The following is a 24,177-nucleotide window of genomic DNA, read 5'->3' on the forward strand; positions in this document are numbered from 1 at the left end:
TTTCTTCATGATTTAAATGCTCAGATGGGAAATTAAGAGATTTTATCTTTTGTTGGTTAATCTCTAATTCAAATGCGTCATTCGGGAATGGATTAAGAACCATTTCCTTTGTGACTGGTCCCTTTCTTGAAACCAGATGTACTAAAGCTTTGTTATTTTTTGCTTCGTAAACACCTGTCTTTAAAATTATGTTGGAGTTCAAATTTATCTCCTGATCAATAACAAATGATCCATGAATGGTTGTATTGATTTCAAAAAGGTTTTCACTGGTCCCGTGGAAATTGATAGAAGTGGGAAAATATTTCGACACAGTGTACCTTTGGTTGTTGATGGTGATATATTTCTTGGAAGTATCAATGACTGCTCGCATGGCAGCTAAATTTTCATAGCCTATAAGGCCATCAAAGAAATGATGAAATTTAAACACATAATAAGGAAGCTTTTCCGTGAGGGTCTCTGGAAACAGATTTACGTGCACAATGCTGTCGATAACAAACTTACCGTTTTTGTTTGTTATGACGGCGGGTCTCTTCACGGTTTTGGATTTTTTAACATGTTCCGGATTACCCGCATAAACGCGAACCATAAATTGACCTTACCTAAAATGGTTAAAAATTGTTTATAATCCCTGCTAAACTTTAACTGAAATGGTTATGGAACTTTACATGAACGTTTAATGATAAAGTTTCAACCTTATGTATTTTGGTTTTTTGGAACTGGACCTTACAAATAATGGGTTGTTAAGAACCATTACCGTTCCAAATTCATGTTTTCTCCATACATTTTCAGAAAGAGAACTATATTAGTACCTTTTAACTTATGGTTTGAGAACTTTAATGGTAATGGTTATGGTAGTCAGTAAGGTCCACGAATGGTTTTGTAACATCGATCAACTTTATGTGGAATATATCGCGAATTGGTTGCCTGTAATTTACTGATTACCAATTCACGATATATTCCACGTAAAGTTGAGCGATAATACAAAACCATTAATGGACCTTACTGACTACCATAACCATTACCATTAATGTTCTCAAATCATAAGTAAAAACGTTTTTATATAGTTCTCTTTCTGAAAATGTATGGAGAAAACAAGAATTTGGAATGGTAATGGTTCTTAACAACCCATTATTTGTAAGGTCCAGTTCCAAAAAACCATAATACATAAGGTTGAAACTTTATCATTAAACGTTCATGTAAAGTTCCATAACCATTTCAGTTAAAGTTTAGCAGGGATTATAAACAATTTTTAACCATTTTAGGTAAGGTCAATTTATGGTTCGCGTTTATGCGGGTAATGTAAGATTTATTTGCACCCGTATCTACTAGGAAATTAAGATAGCCTTTTGTAGTGGGTATTCGCAAATACGGTATGAAATTCATGTCAGTTGTTTTATTAAGCGAACCTTTTGAAAATTTGATTCGTCCACCTCGCCATGTCCGTCATTGTCATCGTCGTCATCGTCGCTGTAATTTAATGCGTCGGGTTCGTCTTCCTCCCGTTCCTCTTCTATCTCGTTATTATGAACCTCAGCTTTAGTTTTGTAGCTAGGTTTGTGCTGAGTAAAGTTTTTCTTGAATGGTGGCTTAGGAGGGAATTTAGAACTGCCTTCATTGCTGGAATTTTGTCGAAGGTGTGATTTGTTTTGGTAAGCTGGGCGATTTCTCGCTTCCGCATTTTGATTAATGCATACTGCTTGGTATGCCTCCTCTAATGATTCCGGCTTTGACTGCCTGATTATGGATGCGAGTGGTTCGCCGATGTTGTCGAGATACTTTGTGATTATAAGGATTTCAATTAAATGGTTGGTTTCAACCGGGTTCAAGGTTAGATTCATTTTTAATTTCGACGATAATTCCTTAACGTCGGCGTAAAATTTGTGATTGTTCCTATCACCCCGTTTCATGTGAAACAGTTGTGATAGGTTTGTGGCAAGATCTCTTTGATCGCCATAGTTTTCGAGTAAAACCCTCCTGATACCTGGTACCGAGCTGGGGTTTCCATTTGCACATAAAATTGTGCGCGCTTCACCTTTTATTTTATTTTTAATAGCCCGCATGTAGTGGCTTGGAATTGTGTCGGGAGCGTCATTTTCTCCCTTCACGAGATACATTTCATATAGCTCGTCTAACTCTTCGAGCCAGGCGGCTAGTACTTTTTTATTGCCTGTGAAATCAGACATATTGATTGGGTCTGACAATTTGAAATTATCAACCTGCCGCCCGTTGCCTCGTAGCAACTCTTGAAGCTCAGCCACTGTGGCATGAAGCTGCTCAATTTCAATTTGCCGGTTGCTTGGCATTTTTATGCGCACAAAGCAATTTTTCCACAGTAAAAAGGTAATGAAATGGTTACTCACGTGATTGATTTGAGCATGTAGCTCGTTGATTTGTGGGTGATGAGCTCCGAAGCGGGCCTTAGCTGTCGTCCTCTAAGGTTGGGCGTCGTCCCGTGATGATGATAAATTCCACCTGGTTGGGTAACGTGGCCTCCTTGGAATCCCTGTCGCTGGGCCTCTTTTGAATACACTCCAGATGCTCAATCCTACCGTCGCTGCGCCAGTAAGGAAATGAGCTTTCTTTCCTTTCTTTTTAAAAAACACAAAGCACTGTACTTCACTAAGCACTAAGGTTATTCTTATTCACTTTTCACCTAATTTAACCTGACTTACTGCACCGACGACTAACCGAATGAAAAAGAGAGCGAGCCGCATGTCGCGAGCTGCTTTATAGACTAAAACTGCTAACTAATCATTTTTATTACCTGACCACTGTTTGGCGCGCAACGTGGCACGATGCGCCTGCTGCATTTCCTAACGCTTAAATTTTAACATAACTTAAATTTTAACATAACTCTAACCTAAAATTAATTTTAACTTTACTTTAAATTTTAACTTAAATTTAACATAACTTTAACATTAACATAACTTTATCTTTAACCGAACATTAACTTAACATATCTTTAACTTAAACAAAACCTTAACGTAATTTTAAGTTACATTTAACATAACTTTATCCTAACATTAACTGAACTTTAACTTAACTTAAGCATTTACTTTAACTTTAACATAACGTTAAATTAACTTAAACTTAACTTAAACTTACCTTAACTAAACTTTAACTTAACTTTAAATAAACTTTAACAAAACCTTAACTTTACTTTGACTTAAATTTAACATAACTTAAATTTTAACACAACTTTAACCTAACATTAACTTAACTTTAACTTGACTTTAAATTTTAACTTAAATTTAACATAACTTTAACATTAACATAACTTTAACATTAACATAACTTTAACTTAAACCAAACATTAACTTAACATATCTTTAACTTAACGTAATTTTAACTTGATCTTAACATAACTTTATCCTAAAATTAACTGAACTTTAACTTAACTTAAGCATCAACTTTAACTTTAACATAACGTTAAATTAACTTAACTTAAATTCAACTTAAACTTAACTTAACTTTAACTTAACTTTAACTTAATTTTAACTTAACTTTAACTTACCTATAGCATAACTTTAACTTAACTTTACTTGAACATAATTTTAGCAAAACTTCAACTTAAATTGAAACAAATTCACTATAAATTTAATTTATTTTTAGCATAACTTTAACATAACTTTGAATTTAAATTAATTATAACTTAACATAACCATAACTTTAACGTTACTTGAACTTTAACATAAATTTAATTTAAATTGGGTTCTTTAATTTTTAAAAATGTATCGGTTTTTCATCATCATTTGAAAGAGCTTCGTTTTCTGAGTACAGCGATATTTTTTTCTAAAACATATATTTTCATCTCGATTTTTTAATCAATATATAATGCAAAACAATAACTTCACTGTTTGACACTAAACTAACAGACTGACAGCTCGCTCCCATGCAAAGTGCCTCCGAGGGGCCCTAAGGTGGTAATTTTTGCAAATGTAATCGTACTTATTTAAAATAGTTCCAGTGTACCAACATTGATGAAATTTTGGATTTGGGTTCTATTGTTAATGCAGATTACGAATATGCATTTACCTCAATACCCTTAAAGAACCCAATTTAACTTTAACATAACTTATACATCAATTTAAATAAACTTCACCTTAACATAATTTTAACTTACCATTAACTTAACGTTAACTTAAATTTTACTAAACTTTAACTTAACGTTAACTTAACTTCAACATAACTTTAACTTACCTTTATCTTAAACATAAATTAACTTAACTTTATCTTAACATAAACATAACTGTAACTTACCTTTAACTTAACTTAAACATAACCTTAACTTAACTCTAGCTTAATTTTAACGTAACATTAACTAAATTTTAACTTTTGTTTTAACAAATGTTTATCTTACCATTACATAACTTTAACTTTAACATAACATGAACTTAACTTTACTTTAACATAATTGTAGCATAAAATTAACATAACTCTAACTTAATTAGCCGAACTTTAACTTAACTTCAACATAATTTTAACTTAAAGTTAGTTGTTACATACTTAATTTAACTGAACATTGAAATACCTTTAACTTTTACTTAATTTTAATAAAAATTTACCTTAACTTTACCTTAAACATAAACATCGGGATCCGGCATTGGCATGCGTTGCATCAGTAAGGATTTCTCCAGCGGATCAGTGGAAGCAGCCGGCGTAATTAGTGAAAGCAGTCGGCTGAAAAAAAGTATTTTAAAAAATCATCAAAATTTTTCATCTGCATAACTCAGCCGGATTCCTCCAGCGGATCAATTTTGGAAAACAATAAATTACATCAAAATTGATCCGCCGGAGGAATCCGGATGAATTAAACATCCTTATTGATGCGTTGCATCAGTAAGCATGTTTAACTCAGCCGGATTCCTCCAGCAAATCAATTTTTAATAATAATTACACTTAATAACAAACTGTTCAGTACTTACCATCAACTTTGCCATCGGAGGCCAATTTCACGACGCGGATGATAAAAAAACGCGTCTTACACGCACGATATGAAAAAACGACTGACCACGTAATCAGTCGCCGCGAAAAAAATCACAAAAAAATTGCTAAGTTCCATCCGCCATTTGATCGCCCGGCGGATGAAATTACTCTAGCTGGGCGAGTCGCCTTTCGTCCGGATCCCGGAGCGCCATTTGGTCGCCCGGCGGTTAAATTACTCTAGTGGGGCGAGTCGCCTTTCGTCCGGATCCCGGAGCGCCATTTGGTCGCCCGGCGGATGAAATGATCAAGTATGATATAGCGCAAAATCAGGTTGCAGGTCTTTGTCCACTCATGGATGAAAACGGTATCCCGGAGGTTGCATCCTTTCCAGCCACATCTCCTGAAGTGATAAAGGAGTATATAGATTCTAGGGCAAAAAGCTCTATAGTCTACGTGATATTGGCAACTTCAGTAGCGGAAAAAACGATTTCATTCAACTTGTTGAGCTTCGGTACGGACAACAAATTTACCATTGACCAAGTATTGCTTCGATGGGCTATTATGGAGAAACAATTGAGCGACCATGGGATTGTTGTCCTCGGATATGCAGCTGATGGAGATTCCCGCCTAATTGGCAGCATGAAACTAAGAATGGGCCTACCACGCGAAAACAACAATTCGCCACAAGGAATACCTGAACAGTGGAAACACTGGTATGCTGCTAAGGGGCGGTTTTCTGTCGTTTATGTCCAAGATACGATTCATTTGGTGAATAAGTTAAAAAATGCCTTGTTGTCACACACAAGAGCGTTGCAGATTGGTATGATAAGTTTTTATACTTGTTTTCATCCCAGTTTTTACTTAAATCCGATTTATTTAACTTATTTGTAGGAAAATTTCCAGTATCGCGAGGTCATTTGGAAATTGTAGCTAGAGAAGGCAAAGAGAACACTGGTCTCCTAGTAGCTGATTTGGAGCAGCACGACAAAATGAGTGTCAAAACGTTTGCGAAACTTATCGATCCACGAGTATCAAATCTTTTAAAAACACAACCGGGAACAAACGGAACTGTAGCATACATAGCCCTCATGAAATCTGTTTTTGATGCTTATGAGAATGCGTCACTAAATCCACTAGAGCGGGTTGAAGGAATATAGTTTGTGACCTTTTTCATCCGCGTCTGGCATTGCTGGATAGATAGTAACAACGATTTGAAGCTGGATGAACAGTTCATTACCGATAATGCAGAGTTAGGAATAGAAATAAATGCTCACTCTCTATTAAACCACCTGCTTCATTGTCGGGAACTTGGTAAAGCAGAGCTATTTCTGCCAGCCCCAATTAACTCTCAACATTGTGAACGCTCGTTTGGCAATGCACGATCTTTGTCTGGAGTACAAAATACTGTGATCAATTTTGATATTCTGGAGTATCTCAACAAAGCATCTCGTTTCGGGTACCTCGATGAGCTACGCATCATATTAAAGAATAAATTCGACTTTGCAAGAGGAGGATATAAGACTACTGAGTATAATCACTTTGAATTTCCGTCCGATATAGAAATCGAGGCTTTTGTGTACAAAGGAATGCAGCGGGCAAAGATGCTTCTTGATTTCACTGGCTTAGATGTGACGAAGAGGATTTCTATTGCTGTCTTACACGTTTGAAAAGATCAGATATTCGTCCATTAGAACAAGTAGATATTTGTGAAGAGCGCTGTGGGGAGATCAACACTGAATCACCTGATGAAGAGGATGAAGCTGAGGTACCAGTGGATGCCATTTTCGAAGCTGATGTACTGCTTAATAAAATTGGCACTGACCTTAACTATTTGTGCAAACAGACTGTTACAAGTACAAGTACGCAAAACATTAGTATTTACGAATTTCTTTATATAAAATGCTTTCTCTACAGGTGAACCAACAAAAGGATTTTTCAAAATAATTACATCCACTGGCGAATTGATGTAGGCGCGTATTAGTACGGTTGTTTGGCTGCTCTCCACAGATCGTACCAAGATAAGCAACGACAGACTGTTAAGATTCCGTACACCCAAGGATATTAATGAACTTACAGCGATGAACGAAAACAAAATTTGTTCCTTTATTTCAATTGGTGATTGGTTTCTATTTAGTAGCCAGGATAGAAGTAGACTGGACAGCATAGCTGCTGGTCAAGTTCTTGGTTTCAGTTTTCTACGTGGCAAGTTGAAACGAGAAAAAGAGTGCAGTTTGAAGACAGTGCCAATCAAAGTTCCTGATGCTGTTGAAAATCCAAAGGGAATAGGAATCATATGTAACAAATTCTCTGTTCTTGATAACAATATTCTTAGCATAATCTCAGATCCAAACAAAATCAACATAACAACATATGTAAGCCACATTGAAAAACCCACAATGACAGATGCAGGATTGAAAATAAGTAACAAAATCAGATTATATTTGAATACACTACTTGGACACTGAAATACTAATCATATACAGAAAATAATAAAAAAAAGTCATGGCAAATTTACTATAGGGGTAAGAGGGGCATAGTGAGCTTCCTGTGCTTTAGCCTTGGAATTCTAATGGTTAGAAACAAAATAATTGGTCATTAAACATTGCAATGGTGATATTGAACTTACTACCAATTAATTTGTTTCGAACAATTAGAGGTTTCTGACTGAAGTGCGGGATGCTCACTATGCCCCACCTGTTTACTATGCCCCTCTTGCCCCTACATAGCGCGTTTATTTTTTAGAATTCAATAAGAGTACAGTGGTTTGGAAATAGCACTAGTCATGGGAAAACAGGGTTCTGTTCAGCTAGAGGGATTTAATCTCTAGACCTGTTCGTCTAGAAACACGATGATTGAAAAATATGGTCAAACCTTTGCTCAGAATATCATCATGAATCCGTTATCAAGAAGAGCGACCATTGATATCATCCCCCGTATTAATGTTATACGTGAAATTAAACATACAAAGAGAGTTGACAAAACTCACAAACAAACAGTTGTTTCATGATGACAAACCTGTGACGGTACGACGGTACAAATGGAGATGGACAGTTATCAAACTAAAGTTCTTTGTAGTTCAAAAGGAGACGTACTCGGAATTTATTAAAGCTACATAATAAGAAATTTCTACAGAAATCTGTAAAATTTTACCGAAATCTGAACAAAACAGTTTTGTAGATTTCCTGTATTTTTTTTACATATTAAAAAGTTTCTAAGTATGTATCAAAAAATATCACTGTTATTGAAGAATGATAAACCGAATTATGAATAAAAACGACAAGTATGATTTATTCAACAAGACAACAAATTAAAATCACTTCGTAAAAGAGAAACCGAGAGAATCCTCTAAACATATGCAATTTCGAGTACAGTTTTCAGTGTGTCCTTATCCTCCATCTCTTTATCCTGGGCATGCTCAAAACTTGATTCTGGCAGGATTTCCTGCGGGCTTCTTCGAGGGTTTTCAGAGCTTAAAGAAGTATTTGTAAGATGCTCAGGATAATCCGAAGGACGATCTTCCTCGCGATCTTCATAGCTTTCAACCACCTCTTCGTAGATGACGTACTCGATTTCCTGATCTGGATCAACCAAGATTGGAGCAACAAGTTTAGCATTACCCTGCATAACACTTCTGACGACTGATGAGGTATCCATCTTAGTACCATTCTGAACGTTTATTTCATTTTCAGCAGGTTCAATAGAGAGCTCAGCCGCTTGTTCATTTGAATCTAAGTCAGCTGAATCATTTTTCTCGTCATATTCCGAATCTTTGACCGTACATGCAGCTCGATGAAAATAGTTATCCAGTATATTTCTCTTACTGGATGCATGCTGCAGAACGTGTTGGGTGAAGTTCGATACGATCCACCCCCATGATCCGTTTTTATTCTCTCTTGTGCTTAAAGCAACAGATTTGGTACAGTGGAAGCACACAACGCTAGCTCGACGGGGTCCCAGGGTTCTGGTATCTTCATTACTTTTGCTTCCAGCCAGGTTTTGACTTTTGTTTGTATCAGCAAACTCGATTCTTTACCGACAACATGCTTTGAAGTGCCACTTCCATCTGCATTTTCCATCGATTTCAAAGGCGGAATACGTTGAGAATCCACCTGCAAAGTGGAACCGCTCACTTTGTGCTGCAACTAAGTCTAAGTTTAACAAAACAAATTAACAACATATGAAAATCAAAATACCTTCAAAAACAGCTTCTTATTTTCTGGCAGCTTCTTGGACAACTCTTGCAATAAATTCCAGTGTCCTGGAACGATCCGGAATTCGCGTGGATCACGGTAGAAAATATGGAAATTTTCGGCAGTTTTTTCGAACATCGTCATTTGATCGCGGGCAAAATATTCAAGCTCAGCTTTGAAATTGTCTGAAATTACTTTCAGAAAACTGTAGTGGGCATAACCCGCTGCGCTTATCATTCTTTTTAAATATAAGGGAATAGGTTCACTCGAAATGTCCTCCACTGTCTTCCAAAAATACTTTTCTTCATCTTCAGCATCCATTTTTGCTGATTCAGAACTGATACGATGCGAAAATCGAGGCGAAAATAAGGCGGCTACGAAACGATTAACATGCGCGCAGGAAAACTTGCAAAACAAACACAAATTTCTTCGCTGTCAAAGCCGAGGTCAAAGGAACCGTATTAAACTGTATTGACGTATTTTTCGAGATTCAGCGTACTATTCGAGAATTGTTATTGTATTTGAAATTGGAGGAATTTCAGCGTATTGATGAATTATTTTGAATTGAAGTATTTAAATTGAATTTACGTATTTTGATGTATTTTTTAATGTATTTTTCGAAGTGTGTATTTACAATTCAATTGATTTATGAAGTTGATCGCCCCTCGGCTAGGCGTATGATATTTTTCTGTATAGCAAGGGATGTCCTTGGGAGGTGGTAGATCGTTAATTTTGGCAGATTGAATAGAAATGTAGTAATGGTGTCAATAATGGATGATAAATAGACATTCGACCTATTAATAACGAACTCTAGCAGCTATGTTTACACTCATAAAATAATAATCACATAACCAGTGGAAAATATCCATGTGAATTTCACATAACTTTCATGTGATCCCATGATTGGAAATTGCACCACTAAAGCACATGAACGTTATGTGTCCAATGAAATCTATATGATTAGTCACATAGAATTTCTGATGTTATGTGATATTCACATAAAAATTATTATTTTTGTTTTTGGAAAATTATTATGTGCTTTCCTAATAGAAACTAAGTGAAAACTTTTTTCAGTGTACGGTAGTTGCGACAGTGCACACGCTAAGATAAGATTACCTAAAATTAGGTTTAATTTTTACCTAAAATTAGGTATTGATGCTAAAACCCATAATATAGTTAAAATTTACCGATAAATAACGTTACTTTTTACTAATATTATGAGTACAGTGCGTTTTCAAATATTTACTTTATTTTTTACGTAAAATTGGGTAAAATTTTTGTCACTGTGCAACGAGCAGCAACGCTGACGACAAGTGTGTGTGCGCATTTAAGTGAAAGTTACTAAACTTATTTGAGGAAATTTGAATACAACCAAAATTAAATTAATTGAATTAAATTTCAACGACGACTTATACGAAGTGTGAGTATAATTACAATAATTACCTATTAATAATCTTAAACAAATAAATATAAAAATAGGCTGGTGATGCAAGCAAAAACTAACTTCACTTATGTGTTTGTACGCAAACCCGTCAAATCATGATCAAATACTGATGTTTTGCTAATATTGTCTAATCCTCCTCACCTCAACATCCTGCAGACATCCGTCCCGTCTTCTTGCTGGCATCTCAACTGCTTGTTTCTGCTCCTGCTGCAGCTGCTGTCAGCCTTCCGGAAAGGAACTCGAGCACTCGACGGCTTATGGAAACCAGATTATAAAAGCAGAGTAGTCCTCGGAGTGACATTCATGACCAAACGACAGTCAATCAGTAGGGTGAGTAAAATGAATTGAAGATTACAGATTGAAAAGACCTCACCAGCTTTTGTAAAAAAAAAAAAAAAAATGCAATTAAACGGTATTCTGCAACGATTTTGAATATGCTTGCGTGTTTCATTAATTGTGCGTGGTACAGAATGTACCATCAAATCCGAAAAAAAAATCTTTAAATAGGATCTGCAGCGCTCGCAAAAAACTATAAAACAGAAAAAAAACCTAATTTTTGGTAAAAAGTAACGTTTAAATATAGGTAATTATTAAAGTTTATGATTCTCAACCACCAATACCTAATTTTAGGTAATCGATGTTTACCGATAATTTAGGTATGTGCACTTTTGTTCGATTATCGTATTCCTGTCTTAGCGTGTACACCCACACCCCTATAGAGCTGTTTGACGTTTAAGTGGCGCACACTAATGCTGCTAATGCACTGTTTAAATTGAAGGAGTGCGAGCAAGAGGGAAACAGATTAGTGGGAAAACAAACCATCTATTCATCCCTACACGGAGAACAAATTATAGCAGACGCAATTATTGTTCCGGTCAAAATAACTATATTGTTCAATTGTTTTAGAGATAACCCGAAACTATAGTTGATTTGACTATATATAGAGGGCAACAACATAGTTGGCTCCTCGGTTGGCTCAACTATATTTTTCAGTAGATGAACAAACGCCAAACTTCAAAATACAACTATGCGTTAGTTGATTCAAGAAAACTATTGTTAGAAAAGCAAAATTTTACAATGTTCATTAAACGAACTGCTCTTCATTATCGACATATTAAATAAAGTTTGTTTTGCTTCTTTATCGATCTCAAAAACACAACTGCAAAATCATAAAAAAGTGAACAAGAACATTCAACTTAGATTTGAACCGTGTTCATCTGCGTGAGAGCCAGCTATCTTATGGCCTGCTCTACGCATCACAAGTTAAAAGTATGTGGATTTATGATGATCACTTGAAACCAAATTATATAAATAAATTAATTTGACGGTTGTTATAATTGATCAAATTATAGTTGAATTGAGTATAAGATGAACAGTTGAATCTATTAGGTAGATAAGATTGATTTGACGGTCAAATTAATGTTGGAATAACTATAGGTTTCTTTCAAACAACAATACTTTTCCATGTGAAAGTAACTATTAGGATTGTTATCTTAACTTAACGAATTTGGTCTCCGTGTACATCTGATAAGTATGGAAAATGAATAAAGAAATTCGAATCATAGCGGAAGCACAGACAAACAGACATAACTCTCGCAATTTGTTCATCGAACAAGAATTAAAGGTCAATTTAAAAGTATCATAGTTGGTAGTACCGCCACCTGTGGCGCGCATAGTCAATTCCCTTGCGTTTGACGTTTGCACACTACCGCCATCTGTTCAGCGTACTACCCACCACAGTGTACTCAACAGATGGCGGTAATGTTTAAGCGACGATGTTTTACATTGAGAAATATTCAATGTGTTATGTCTGTTTGTCTGTGGTTTAGTGGTACTGTTTACGTGGACTTAGCCGATTTTTTCTTGGGTGGATTTTCTCGATAATTTTTCAGACTGCAGTGAGATGTAAACCACATTTCTGCAATGTTCACGAGCAACATCCTTGCAATGCGCTGTTCCTCGACAATTTTCAAGTTAAAATTAGGAAATTTTAGAATTTTTTTTTCGAAAAAACGACTAAGTGCTTGTAAACAGTACCACTGAACTGTCAAAAAGGTTCAGCCTATTAACACTGAGTTCATTTGTGACGTCACGCTGCAGAACCTAATTAGTTAAGCAAATTAACCATACAATTTTTATTAGGGCGATGGTGTTGTTGGTTTGCGTGGGAGTACTTCGGTTCGCACGAAACGGGCTTAACAAGCATTGTGTACAGAAATTGATGGGCCATTTTTAAATGTTACGTGAGCATTATCAATGTGTTCATTTTTAGTAAACACGGCACCGCTCAAACGTCAAATTTCTTCGTGCAGTTCATTCTGTGCATTCGACAGTGTTACAGGGCCTATACGCGATGATCGATTCTCTTCGTCGATTTTCTCTTTTGTTAATAACTCGTTAGATTTAACGTTTCTCGGTGCGTTTGCTCTTGCTTTTGATAGCCAATACAACCTGTTACTTCCGCATTGAATAAATTCTAGAAAATTGTTTCGCTTAGCTGTAGCAATGCAAAGAGAAAATCGATGAAGAGAATCGATCATCGCGTATTCGCCCATATGCATGCTCACTGTCGAGTTGTATTTTGAAGTTTGACGTTTGTTTATCTACTGAAAAAATAGTTGAGCCAACCGAGGAGCCAACTGTGAACTATAGTTTTTGCCCTCTATATATAGTCAAATCAACTATAGTTTCGGGTTATGTCTAAATCTCAATTGAACTTGAACAATACATATAGTTATTTTGACCAGGAAAATAATGGTGTCTGCTATAATTTGTTCTCCGTGATTGTATTCAATTTCTAGAAATGATTACTTTTTACACATTTTGCTGTAAAAACCGTTCTTGAAAAATGTGTAAAAATACTCTTCTATTGACGTTTGCTACATATAAATGAATAAACGCAGTTTACACATTTTATAAGTAGGCCCTTTTTTCACTAAATGTGTGAAATTGTGAATATTAATGTGTTTACGCTGGTTACCGTGAAGGGCAAATGATTTGGACACATAGTTTTTGAGATATGACCAGATTAGTGAGAGGTAGTTTTGATATTTTCTGGTGAAAAATCAATGCTATTTAATATTTTTTTTATTTTTTGTTTTTGTTTAAGTAACTACAGTAAACAGACTGATTACCAGCAGGTATTAAAATTGTCGAAAAATGGCCTATTTGCAGCATGGGCGGGATTTTTTATTTCTTAATATTTTGTGCTCAAATTTTCACCATACTTTGGATAACCCCCGTATGCAAGGTAAATTTATGGTTTTGCTGTCCCCTCGGTAGAGATGAAATTTTGCGCTCGTTTTTATTAAAACAATCGCACCAAAATCAGAGATGTCCCATTTTTTAATCACTCGATTATCATTTTTTTTTTTGTTCGCTGGAACGCTAAAAGTAAAGAAATGAGGCAGTTATGATTTCATATAATGATAATCCTGCCCAAAACATGTGAAAAATAATATAAATAAAAATATTATTGTGGAATTCAAGAAAAAATATTAAATAGCATTAATTTTCCACCAAAAAAGTTCAAAACTACCACTCACTCATCTGGTCAAACTACCATTGGAAACACACCTAGTAGAAGAGTTTTCCAAAGTGTGTTGAAAATTTGAGCCCAAAATATTAAGAAATAAAAAATCCCGCCCATGGTGAAAATAGGCCATTTTTTGACAGTTTGGATACCTGCCGGGAATGAGTCTGTTTACTGAAGTTACTATAACAAAAACAAAATGTGGGTACACCTATAAGAATCTACATTAAATAACCTTCAAATTGAAGTTCTAAGATCACGAATAGCTTATTAGGTTGTGGAGTAATCTCTTCTGAAAGTAGATTTTTTTTTTTTAAATCTCGAAAATCTAGGGTTGTAGCCCAGAAGATCTACACGGAGGGGGGATGGCTCCAATACAAATGAAATAGACAAATATAGCATGCTTTTTTTTAATCGGCGCATAATCTCAAGCTAATATTGAATCCCGAGCAAGGCCGGTCACACTCAGCTAGTACAGCATGAGCATGAGCATGATTGACCACCCACGGTTGCTACTCTTTTATTGCCAGACCAGCTGTAATTACACAGAGAACCAAAAGACGATGCTTGGGACTAGCAATCATCCTCAATGTGTAAAAACTGGTGATCTCAAACTAGGCAATACCAGCGCCGGCCGCGCCCGAACACAGGTCAAGAAAGGAAGGGGTAGGAATGTGTTGACGTGACACTCGCTTTGATGGAAGCCGAGAACACCTCTGCACTTCCACGAGGAATCACTGGGATATTGGGTAATAGGTTTGGGTTTGCAGCAGGGTTCGTTTTGGTAAACGATAAGCTGAATTGATGTCCTAACACTCACACTCAGCTAGTACAGCATGAGCATGAGCATGATTGACCACCCACGGTTGCTACTCTTTTATTGCCAGACCAGCTGTAATTACACAGAGAACCAAAAGACGATGCTTGGGACTAGCAATCATCCTCAATGTGTAAAAACTGGTGATCTCAAACTAGGCAATACCAGCGCCGGCCGCGCCCGAACACAGGTCAAGAAAGGAAGGGGTAGGAATGTGTTGACGTGACACTCGCTTTGATGGAAGCCGAGAACACCTCTGCACTTCCACGAGGAATCACTGGGATATTGGGTAATAGGTTTGGGTTTGCAGCAGGGTTCGTTTTGGTAAACGATAAGCTGAATTGATGTCCTAACAATCATATAACGCGAAGAAGCTTGGGATTGAACCCACGGTCTTCTGCTCAGTAAGCAAAAACGTTTGCCACTAGGCAGACGAGCTCCTTTTTTTTTATCATCGAGTTGCTGTTATTACCATGTAGTCATGTTAACAAATAAACCGATTGACGAATCTTGAATGTGGATGGGCTTGAGATTAGACTCATGATGTTCCCAGTAAGCAAAACCGGTTGCTCTAAGGCCACCGAGCCCCTCATATCACATTATAGCGTTACTCAAGTTTTTTTTATGACTATTCAGACCCGGCACCGGCGACAACGAAAAGTTTTACGAAATACACGATAAACAAGCGATCTAACCATACATTTTTAATATGAAAGGATCTGGGACCGCGTTTTTCTGCTCAGTAAGCAAGCCACTGCAACCGACGATCTTTGAAATCCTTAAACTAAAAGCTATGAAAGAGGCCTTCATTGAGATCCATTTTCACGCGATGTTTCGATTTTCTCTTTACGCATTGTTCAGGTAATCATAACAAGCTATGACCGACGTGACGATTGTTTAGGACCTGGTTGAACAAGCTATTCAAATGAAATTACGTTCTCAAATTTTACTTGGCATGTAATGAACAACAGAAATACGCGAGAATTCATATTTTCAGCGGTTGGTGGTTAATTTTAAATATACTAACGGTACTGCCTACGACTATGACGGCGATTACGACAGCGACTACGACAACGACAACAGCGAATTTGTAACTTACCATTTGTCTAGGATAAACACCTTTGCCCAGCACCTCCACTGGTTCTCATGTCCGCTATCTGTCACTGTTTGCAAAATATCTAATAGCAATTACCTTCCAATACCAATACTTCCTGTATTGCCATGGTCATCTGGGAGGAGGGTCGCATCTAGTGCTTTCCCCAGGAACCGTTCACGGCCACCAGCTACTGCCCGTCCAGTCTTGGGCGTATCCAGCGAGGCATCCTTCAAGTGCCCATTACACATGTCAATATATTGACAAACATCGTATTGTCAATTTTCCTTACAATATTATCAATACATAAATATTGACAACATTGATGACAACATTGATGACAACACGCTAAAGCGCTCGTTACACGGGTCAATATATTGACAGTAAATTGACATACTGACAATATTATTGAAATCCCGCATAAACAATAACCATAAGAAGCGCCTAACCACCAATTCGGGATAACATCCCAACTTTATGTGGTATGGTCGTACCATCTATGATATCGTTAGTGTATGGTATCCGTTTATTAGGGATGGTAACATTGATGACGATGGATTGATGACGAGTTTCGTTGAAAACTGATTTTCATTTCAATTTGTCAATATTCTTCCCCTACCCAAGAGGAGAGAGAACGTATGTCATTTATATGGACTGACTCACACAGCACCTTCGCGCATGCAGTGTTGTTATTTGTTTTAATCTTCGTGTGTGATTTAAAATCAATTTCAAACTAAATAAAAAATGTATCTTTTTACACTCACCAATCACCCAGGCTTCGTTTATATGGATGTACATTTTCTACAAAATCACAAGCATAATCATGTTATTTTTTTACTTTAAAATAAAATAAATACTATCAACGTTTCACATATACCTACCCGTAACGAAAATTAATTGTTATATGCATGAATTTCATTTATGATTATTTACCAAAACATCAGCATGGTAGTTTCTATTTGGGAAAATGTGTACCGTGAACGTGTGGTAATTCCACGCACTCGGTAATCGATTTGATTAAATTCGATTAATTTCGAAGTATATGTCATGTTATCTGTTGTCCTGTGTATTTTCTGAGTCCTGTCAAACAGTTACAACATTTGGTAAACCAATTTGGTATTTGAATGACAAGTCCGCGGAATTACAGCTCACGCAGAATAACCCACGTTCATGGTACACAGCAAAAAAAAATGTAATATCGATCAATGTAATTCAAGCTGATGTATGAAATAATGATGTAATAGCAAAAAGCAGATATAATATTACATCAATGGATGTAATTTTGTTCGCAAAATCGATGTACATCGTACAACGTTATGTTACACAACCGATGGATTGACCTGGTTGCAGCAGTTTGGATGTAATATTCAACAACTTTTTTTTCAGTGTACATTCAATGTTAATAAATAAATTACATATTTTCTTAGTGAATTTCTAACCGTCACCAACAAACGAAGGCTGTCAACGAAACAAAAACACAACAATGCGAAACGATATGTTACGAACCAGGGTTGCCAGAAATGAAAATTCGATGGAAGATAAAGAAGATGAATTGTCAGTTCCGGACTCACCAGTCAAGACGAGGAGCAAAAATAAGCAGCTAGGAAGAAAGTGAAAAAAAATAATTTGAATTAACTGTATTTTCATATATTATTTTTCAGAGACGAACCAGCCAACGGCTGAAAGTCTCTTTAATAAAGAAATAAAAAAATATTTTCTTAGTTGACTTTAATAATCATCAATAGTAATTTTCCAGAAAGTATAAGAGGATTTTCATCACGATAAAACTAGTGTATTCTTATGATAAAACTAAGCATTATATGTATGGGTAACATTAGGTAAACATTTCAGTTCAGTGAGAGTTCAGTGATATCAAAAATAAAATTGGATGCTATAATTAATCACCTAGTTCTTACATAATTCTGAGAACATAATAATAGGCCTGGAATAGATTATTATTTAACACTATTTATTCTAAAATCCTGAAAATTAATTTAAAATCTGTAAGTAAATGTTGGGTGAAAATTGGTTTCTATATATGTCCAGGACTCCGCTGTTTGTTAATTTTTGTTCTGTTCGGTAAAAGTTTAAAAATCAGTGAAATTTTTTTAAAAATTTGGAAATATATTCCAAAAATGTACGGCTTAGTTAACCCCATTTAATGATACAAATCAAATTTTTTGATTTCCTTTGAGTAACGGTCATTAGAAATTTTTTTCCAATTTTTGCAGCTGTTCAAAAACCCGGCAAATTTTACCGACTTCGATAATCCGAATTCATTGTGCAGCTAGTATTTTCAATACATATATGTATACAAGTCCAGCAATCATTTCTGTTTGGACCCGAATGCAAACATTAACTCTAAACACACTTTCTTTCGCTGATCCATATTTCTTGTGTGGGGAAATTGAGACAAGTAATATTGACTTTAATAAATTGAGGTAAAAAGGCTTCTAACGTATTGCCATTAATGTTGTCAATATTCGAATATGATGATATTGATGGCAAAATTGACGGTTTTTTGTCAATACACTTTGAGTATTGACAAAGTGAAATTGAAATCAACTTTTCGTCAATACTTGGCACCAATCATCATCTTCAATATCACCTTTTCAATAATATTGTCAGTATGTCAATTTATTGTCAATATATTGATATGTGTAATGGCGCTTCGCTAGTTACAAGAAAAACACACCCGTGCAAAGAAACGGATCAAATAAACGTCACTCTCGCGAAAGCACACCAGTCGTCGTCGAACGGCAAAAAAAAGGAATCGGTGGGCAATTTTGTGATACGGATTTCCAAAATCAACCGGGAATGCACGAATTTCACCACACCCAACTACGAAACACGTTCAGAAGCACATTTGGTACACTTTCGTTTGAAAACACTTAATTTTTTTTCAAAAATAGTTGCGAGTGAACCAACATCATCACCGCGTAAATAAACTAAAATTAAAATTATCGCTCGCGATGCCACAAATTTCTGGACCGGGAGAAAAATCAAACAACGTAGATATCGTCAAATCTTCTGTTGCTTGCAAACATCATGAATCATGTTTTCTTTCTCGATTCTAAAACTTCTCGGAAAGCGAGAAAACCACCACTCACACACGTATAACCGTCCGGGAGGCAGAGTGCCAGCGCTAATGCGGCAAATGCAGCCGAGAACTATCGAGGCCGGTCACACTCAGCTAGTACATTATAAAAATTGAAATAGCATCGTAAGAAGAAGAAAAGGACATTCTTTACCATAGTTCTAAAATAAGTCAAACAGGTCTTGTTATATTTTATTGATTTTATTTTTGAATAAATTTTCATCTTTTTATTGATCGGCAGCGAACTACAAAACCAATACCTATGTATTACCAACAAACATTTTGGTTGTTTAAAAGCCATATTCAGACTTCAGTGTTTGTTGGATAGGTTGTTATTTATGTTATTAAAAAACCTTAGATAAATGAAAATAAAAATGTACTTATTTATATTTGATGAGTGGACAATAAGGCATTCACCTTTGCTGATACATGATGGCGTGGATAAATAAGAATTAATCTGCGGTGAACTCCTGGAATGTATCATATTTTTGCTTAGTTAATTCATGCTCTACGTTGACAAGCAGAAGGGTATGTGAATAACCCATAGACACTTGTGGTATTTTCATACCCTCCAAGCGAGATACTGTTTTCGGTGTTGCTGTTGATTTTATAAGATCGCCCAAACCCTAAAAATAAAAGTTTAAAATTTATTAGTTGAATTAATAAATTTCCCAACTTTATATTACAGTCGGTGGATGCTTGATTTTCCCACGCTATACGGTTGAGGTTCCCACTGACAAAAAGTTCGGTTTCGCACTGGGTTGGAACTGGTGTTAACCCCGATAATAAACTAATTAGCTATTAGAGCATGGGACAATTAAGCAGTCTCTATGACATTACTCCGAATGTCACAACCGCGGGCGCTGTTACCCCAAAAAGATAGGGAAATCGCTTCAATTAAAGTACAACAATTCAAACCGACGCAACTACTTTTAACGGAAAGTCTCGCGGAAAGCATACCTCAAAAAAAAATACGTTTTGATTTTACTAAAAAAAATCAGATTTTTCACCGATTATAAATAAAATTTACGACAATACACATTTTCTATGACATCGTGACACTTAAAAAACCTCAAAAATCGATCTTTCGGTTTTGTTTAGAGCCTTTTTTTTAATGACAAGATTTTTTTTTTTCCTTTGTTTGTTTTTTCCGTCGATCTTGTTTTCCGGGCTTAGCACCAATGCTACCGACGTGCCAGGAAGGCAGCTCCCACACCTGGACCCTACCTATCGACCCATCAACTCATGAACCAGGGACCAACGGCTTTACTTCCCATCCGAAGGAAGGCGTGATCAGAGATGTTATGCCTCAGAACATCCCGGCGGCACCGACTGGGATTGAACCCAGGCCTGCTGGGGTGAGAGGTAATCACGCTTACCACTACACCACCGACGCCGTTAATGATGAGATAGAAAACATGTTTTTGAAATGATTTTCTTAGATTTTGAATATCTTTCCAATAATTTTAGAAAAATCAAAAGGCGTCGGAACCATTTTTTTGCGTAGGCTTCTCCTTAATAGTGCCTCAATAATATTTAAATAATATATTATAAGGATATACTCATGTATACTTACCAATTCACCATATGTTGGAGAGGCTCCCCATGCAATAAGGGAATCATCGGCTGAAATAACAATTGATGTGTTTCCTGTGCCAATACTGGTAATATTCCAACCAGCTAAATCTTGAACGGGTTTCGGGTACATGTTGGCTTCGCCTGTTTTCTTATTCTGGCCAAACATATACAAGGCTCCAATGTCTGTGATAGCAAGGCTATACGAAGATCCGCAGAATACACGCAACACTTTACGGTTTTGAATGTCGAAGAATTTTATGAGCCTGAAAAATTTAATTCAGTATTTTATTTAGCATTGAAGTAAAGACTTCTTATCATATATTATAAATTGTATATATATATATATATATATATATATATATATATATATTAGACCTGTTCATTTAAACGAAATGTTCGAAATGTAACGGGTCAACCGTGATTACTGTTCGTCATGTTAATTTGAACTTTTGTGCAAATTTTCAGCAAAATCGGTGTTGATTTAGAGGTGCTTCTAGTTAATTTTGTTTTCAAGGTAATTTACGGCTTATAATATTTGTATCTCGAGACTGAAATAACGAAAGCTGCTGTAACAACTTTCATAGCAAAGCTTAATGTGTTATCTACCAACTTTGTGGTCAAAGGTTGACTATTCGAAGTGATTTTATTGAATTTTCACTTAGTTTCATGCTCGAAGATATCTTAAAATGTGAAGAATTTTAAAGTATTTGTTCTACGAATTTTCCACCCATATGATATAAAAATGTGTAGTGTACGGCAGTGTAGTGTTCCTCATATTGTTCTAGAAGTTCCGTTCCAACATAGTTTTCGTGTATATTTCATAGATTGAGAGATAAAAATCAGAAAAGAGACCGTTTAGCTAAAATTCACAAGACAACAGAACCAATAAAAGTCAATTAGATTGACAGAACATAGTTGCATTGCTTTTCAATGACGACCGATGACTGTTTCATTGATATATGATTTTTTCATAAATATGAATCCTCAGTAGACGTGTTTTTTTATCAAAGGCAAGTGTCACTCGAGCCATTCAAAATGTTCGTTATTTAATAAATTGCTATTTATGAAAAAATCATATATCAATGAAACAGTCATCGGTCGTCATTGAAAAGCAATGCAACTATGTTCTGTCAATCTAATTGACTTTTATTGGGTGAAAATTATCTTAATCAATAGTGAATATTGTCTAACACAAAGCATCTTACGAGGCCTTCAAAATGGATTTTTTATGCTATCTGTGCCTAATAAAATGAGTATTGAAACGTAAGTATTTATTTGGAATATATCTAGGCGCTGTACATTATGAAATTTAATGATTTTCAATTGCTTAATTTCAGATATACAAGGAAGTGGCCGAGCACAAAGTGTTCCAGGAATGGATGGCAAGAAGGAACTTCGGAAGCAAAAGCAACACATTGCACAGCAGGGACAGTGGATGCCAAGTACACGGACAGAAAATTGTTTGCATTGAACCAAAAAAAATTTTAATTGTATTTAAGCAAACAATTCCAGTTGAAATTATATTGCTTTTTGTTGTTTCAATAATACTTATTCATATAAATTCAAAATAGGATTCTTTTTGTTTTAATCACCCACTTTTCAAATGCAACTATTGTAAAAATAACAATATTCTATTATTAAGCCAACAATAGTTAATTTTAATTTAGCATTTATTTGCTGTGTCCATTCTCTGGGCCATGAAAGCAAAAATAACTACCAACCATTCCCTCGTTTTCACCCGGACAAAAATTTAAACAATAAAAATACTTACGCGTTCCACGTAAGTATTGTTTTTAATTGTAAATTTCGGGAAATAAGTGCGAGATTTTCGAAAATCTTGAGACTTGAGTTAAGTAAGTATGCTGCAATTCGAGCTGCAGTTGATAAATATAATCAATTTTTCTGTTTTTTTTTCCTTTATTTTTTTCCGTCGATCTTGTTTTCCGTACTGAGTACCAATGCTCCCGACGCCAGGAAGGCAGCTCCCACATCTGGACCCTAAATATCGACCCATCAACTCATGAACCGGGGGCAGAAATTCAATTACAATTTCTGCAATTTTGTTTCAAAATGAAAACGAAACATAAAAAAAAATTGCCATATTATTTTTACATCAATAAACACATTTTTATTTCTACTGCGTGAATTGTCAGATTGAATCAACAAGAAATCTCTTTTATAGCGAATTTGTTTATTATCGGGGTTGAAACCAGTTCCAACCCAGTGCGAAACCGAACTTTTTGTCAGTGCGAACCTCAACCTGAGTTAGGTTTTAAAAACAAACGATCAAACTGACGTTTGTCAGAGAACAAGCAGACCCGATCTTGATACCCGATCCAGGTTGGAACTGAATAATAAACAAATTCGCTATTAAAAACAAACATATTTTTGTTGTTGACCCAGCTGCCAAATTTGACAGCTTACGTCAAAACCATGAAAGCTCTTGTAAATTCTAAAAGATTTTCTTTTTGATTTAACAATCCATGGGTTTTTAGAAACAAAAATACTGGTTTGTTGAAACAATAATGATTTCTTTTTGCAGCCAAAACAAAATGAATTTCTTATTGATTTTACGTCAAATATTATTACTTTTAAAATATTTTTTTCTGCGTGTAGGAAAGCGGTATGATCTTTCTAGGAGCACAAGAAGACTCTGCGGATGTAAGTGGCTGATGTATGAACCTCGCTGGAAGCGGCAATCATTATGCATTATTACAATAATTATTATCTAAATTAATAAAAACAAGTTTTTAATGTTATATCCCGTTCACATTACAGCCTATATCACGTAATATAGGCTGTCTTGCAATGAGCACTCATACAGAGGATTTCCAGTGAAAACTAGATGTATGAGTGCTCATTACAAGACAGCATATATCACGTGATATACGCTGTAATGTGAACGGGGTATTAATGTTTCCGACATTTCAAAGAAATATGTGAAAAATCAAATTAAAATTAATTTATAAATAGCTCAATCATCGAAAATGTATACTTTTTACCCATTTTCTAAAACTTTTCATTGTGTTTTTATTGGATTTTTTTTTTACCGTCTCTCATTGGTGGAAAAATGGCAGCACAGCGAACAAAAAAGAAACGATTAGTTGTTAATCGAGTAATTGAAAAATGGGACACCACTGATTTTGGTGGCAGGGGGCAGCAAAACCACAAAATTACTTTGAATACGGGGGGTATTCATTGGATGAAAGAGGACACTAAAATAGAAAGTTTTTCTTCCGACAGTTTCATCTTAGTATTCATCTTTGGTATCATTGTGCTTGCCACACAATATACAAATTTAATATACAATTCAATCAAAGCTCGTGCAATCGTGCTCCGGCAAAGGATTTCTGGACAGGCGTTTTGGGACGTACGATCTCCTGTCGCGCCGAGGCATCCGTTAGCGTGTCCGTGTCGGAACCGATGAACTCTTTGATGGACTGCACTACCATCGATTTTCGACGCTGTTTTTTGTTCAACTTCACACGATAGTTGAATTC

The 24,177-nt window shown here is 35.7% G+C and overlaps 1 protein-coding gene across 1 annotated transcript in view; it reads right to left on the minus strand.

Annotated features, from left to right (window-relative positions):
• Positions 1–19,355: 19,355 nt before the first annotated feature.
• LOC135707023 (protein RCC2 homolog) overlaps positions 19,356–24,177 on the minus strand; it is a 48,514-nt gene continuing 43,692 nt past the window's right edge. The window contains exons 6-7 of the mRNA XM_065228746.1: positions 20,676–20,940; positions 19,356–19,725 (exon numbers count right to left, since the gene is read on the minus strand). Of these exons, the coding sequence (XP_065084818.1) occupies positions 19,552–19,725; positions 20,676–20,940 (439 nt within the window). The 3' untranslated portion in view covers positions 19,356–19,551. The remainder of the gene's footprint in view (positions 19,726–20,675; positions 20,941–24,177) is intronic.

The sequence above is a fragment of the Ochlerotatus camptorhynchus genome, unplaced genomic scaffold (genome assembly GCF_037179485.1).
Source record: "Ochlerotatus camptorhynchus isolate MF236.1 unplaced genomic scaffold, CSIRO-AGI_Acam_v1.1 ptg000301l, whole genome shotgun sequence".
In the NCBI taxonomy this organism is placed as follows: Eukaryota; Metazoa; Arthropoda; class Insecta; order Diptera; family Culicidae; genus Ochlerotatus; species Ochlerotatus camptorhynchus.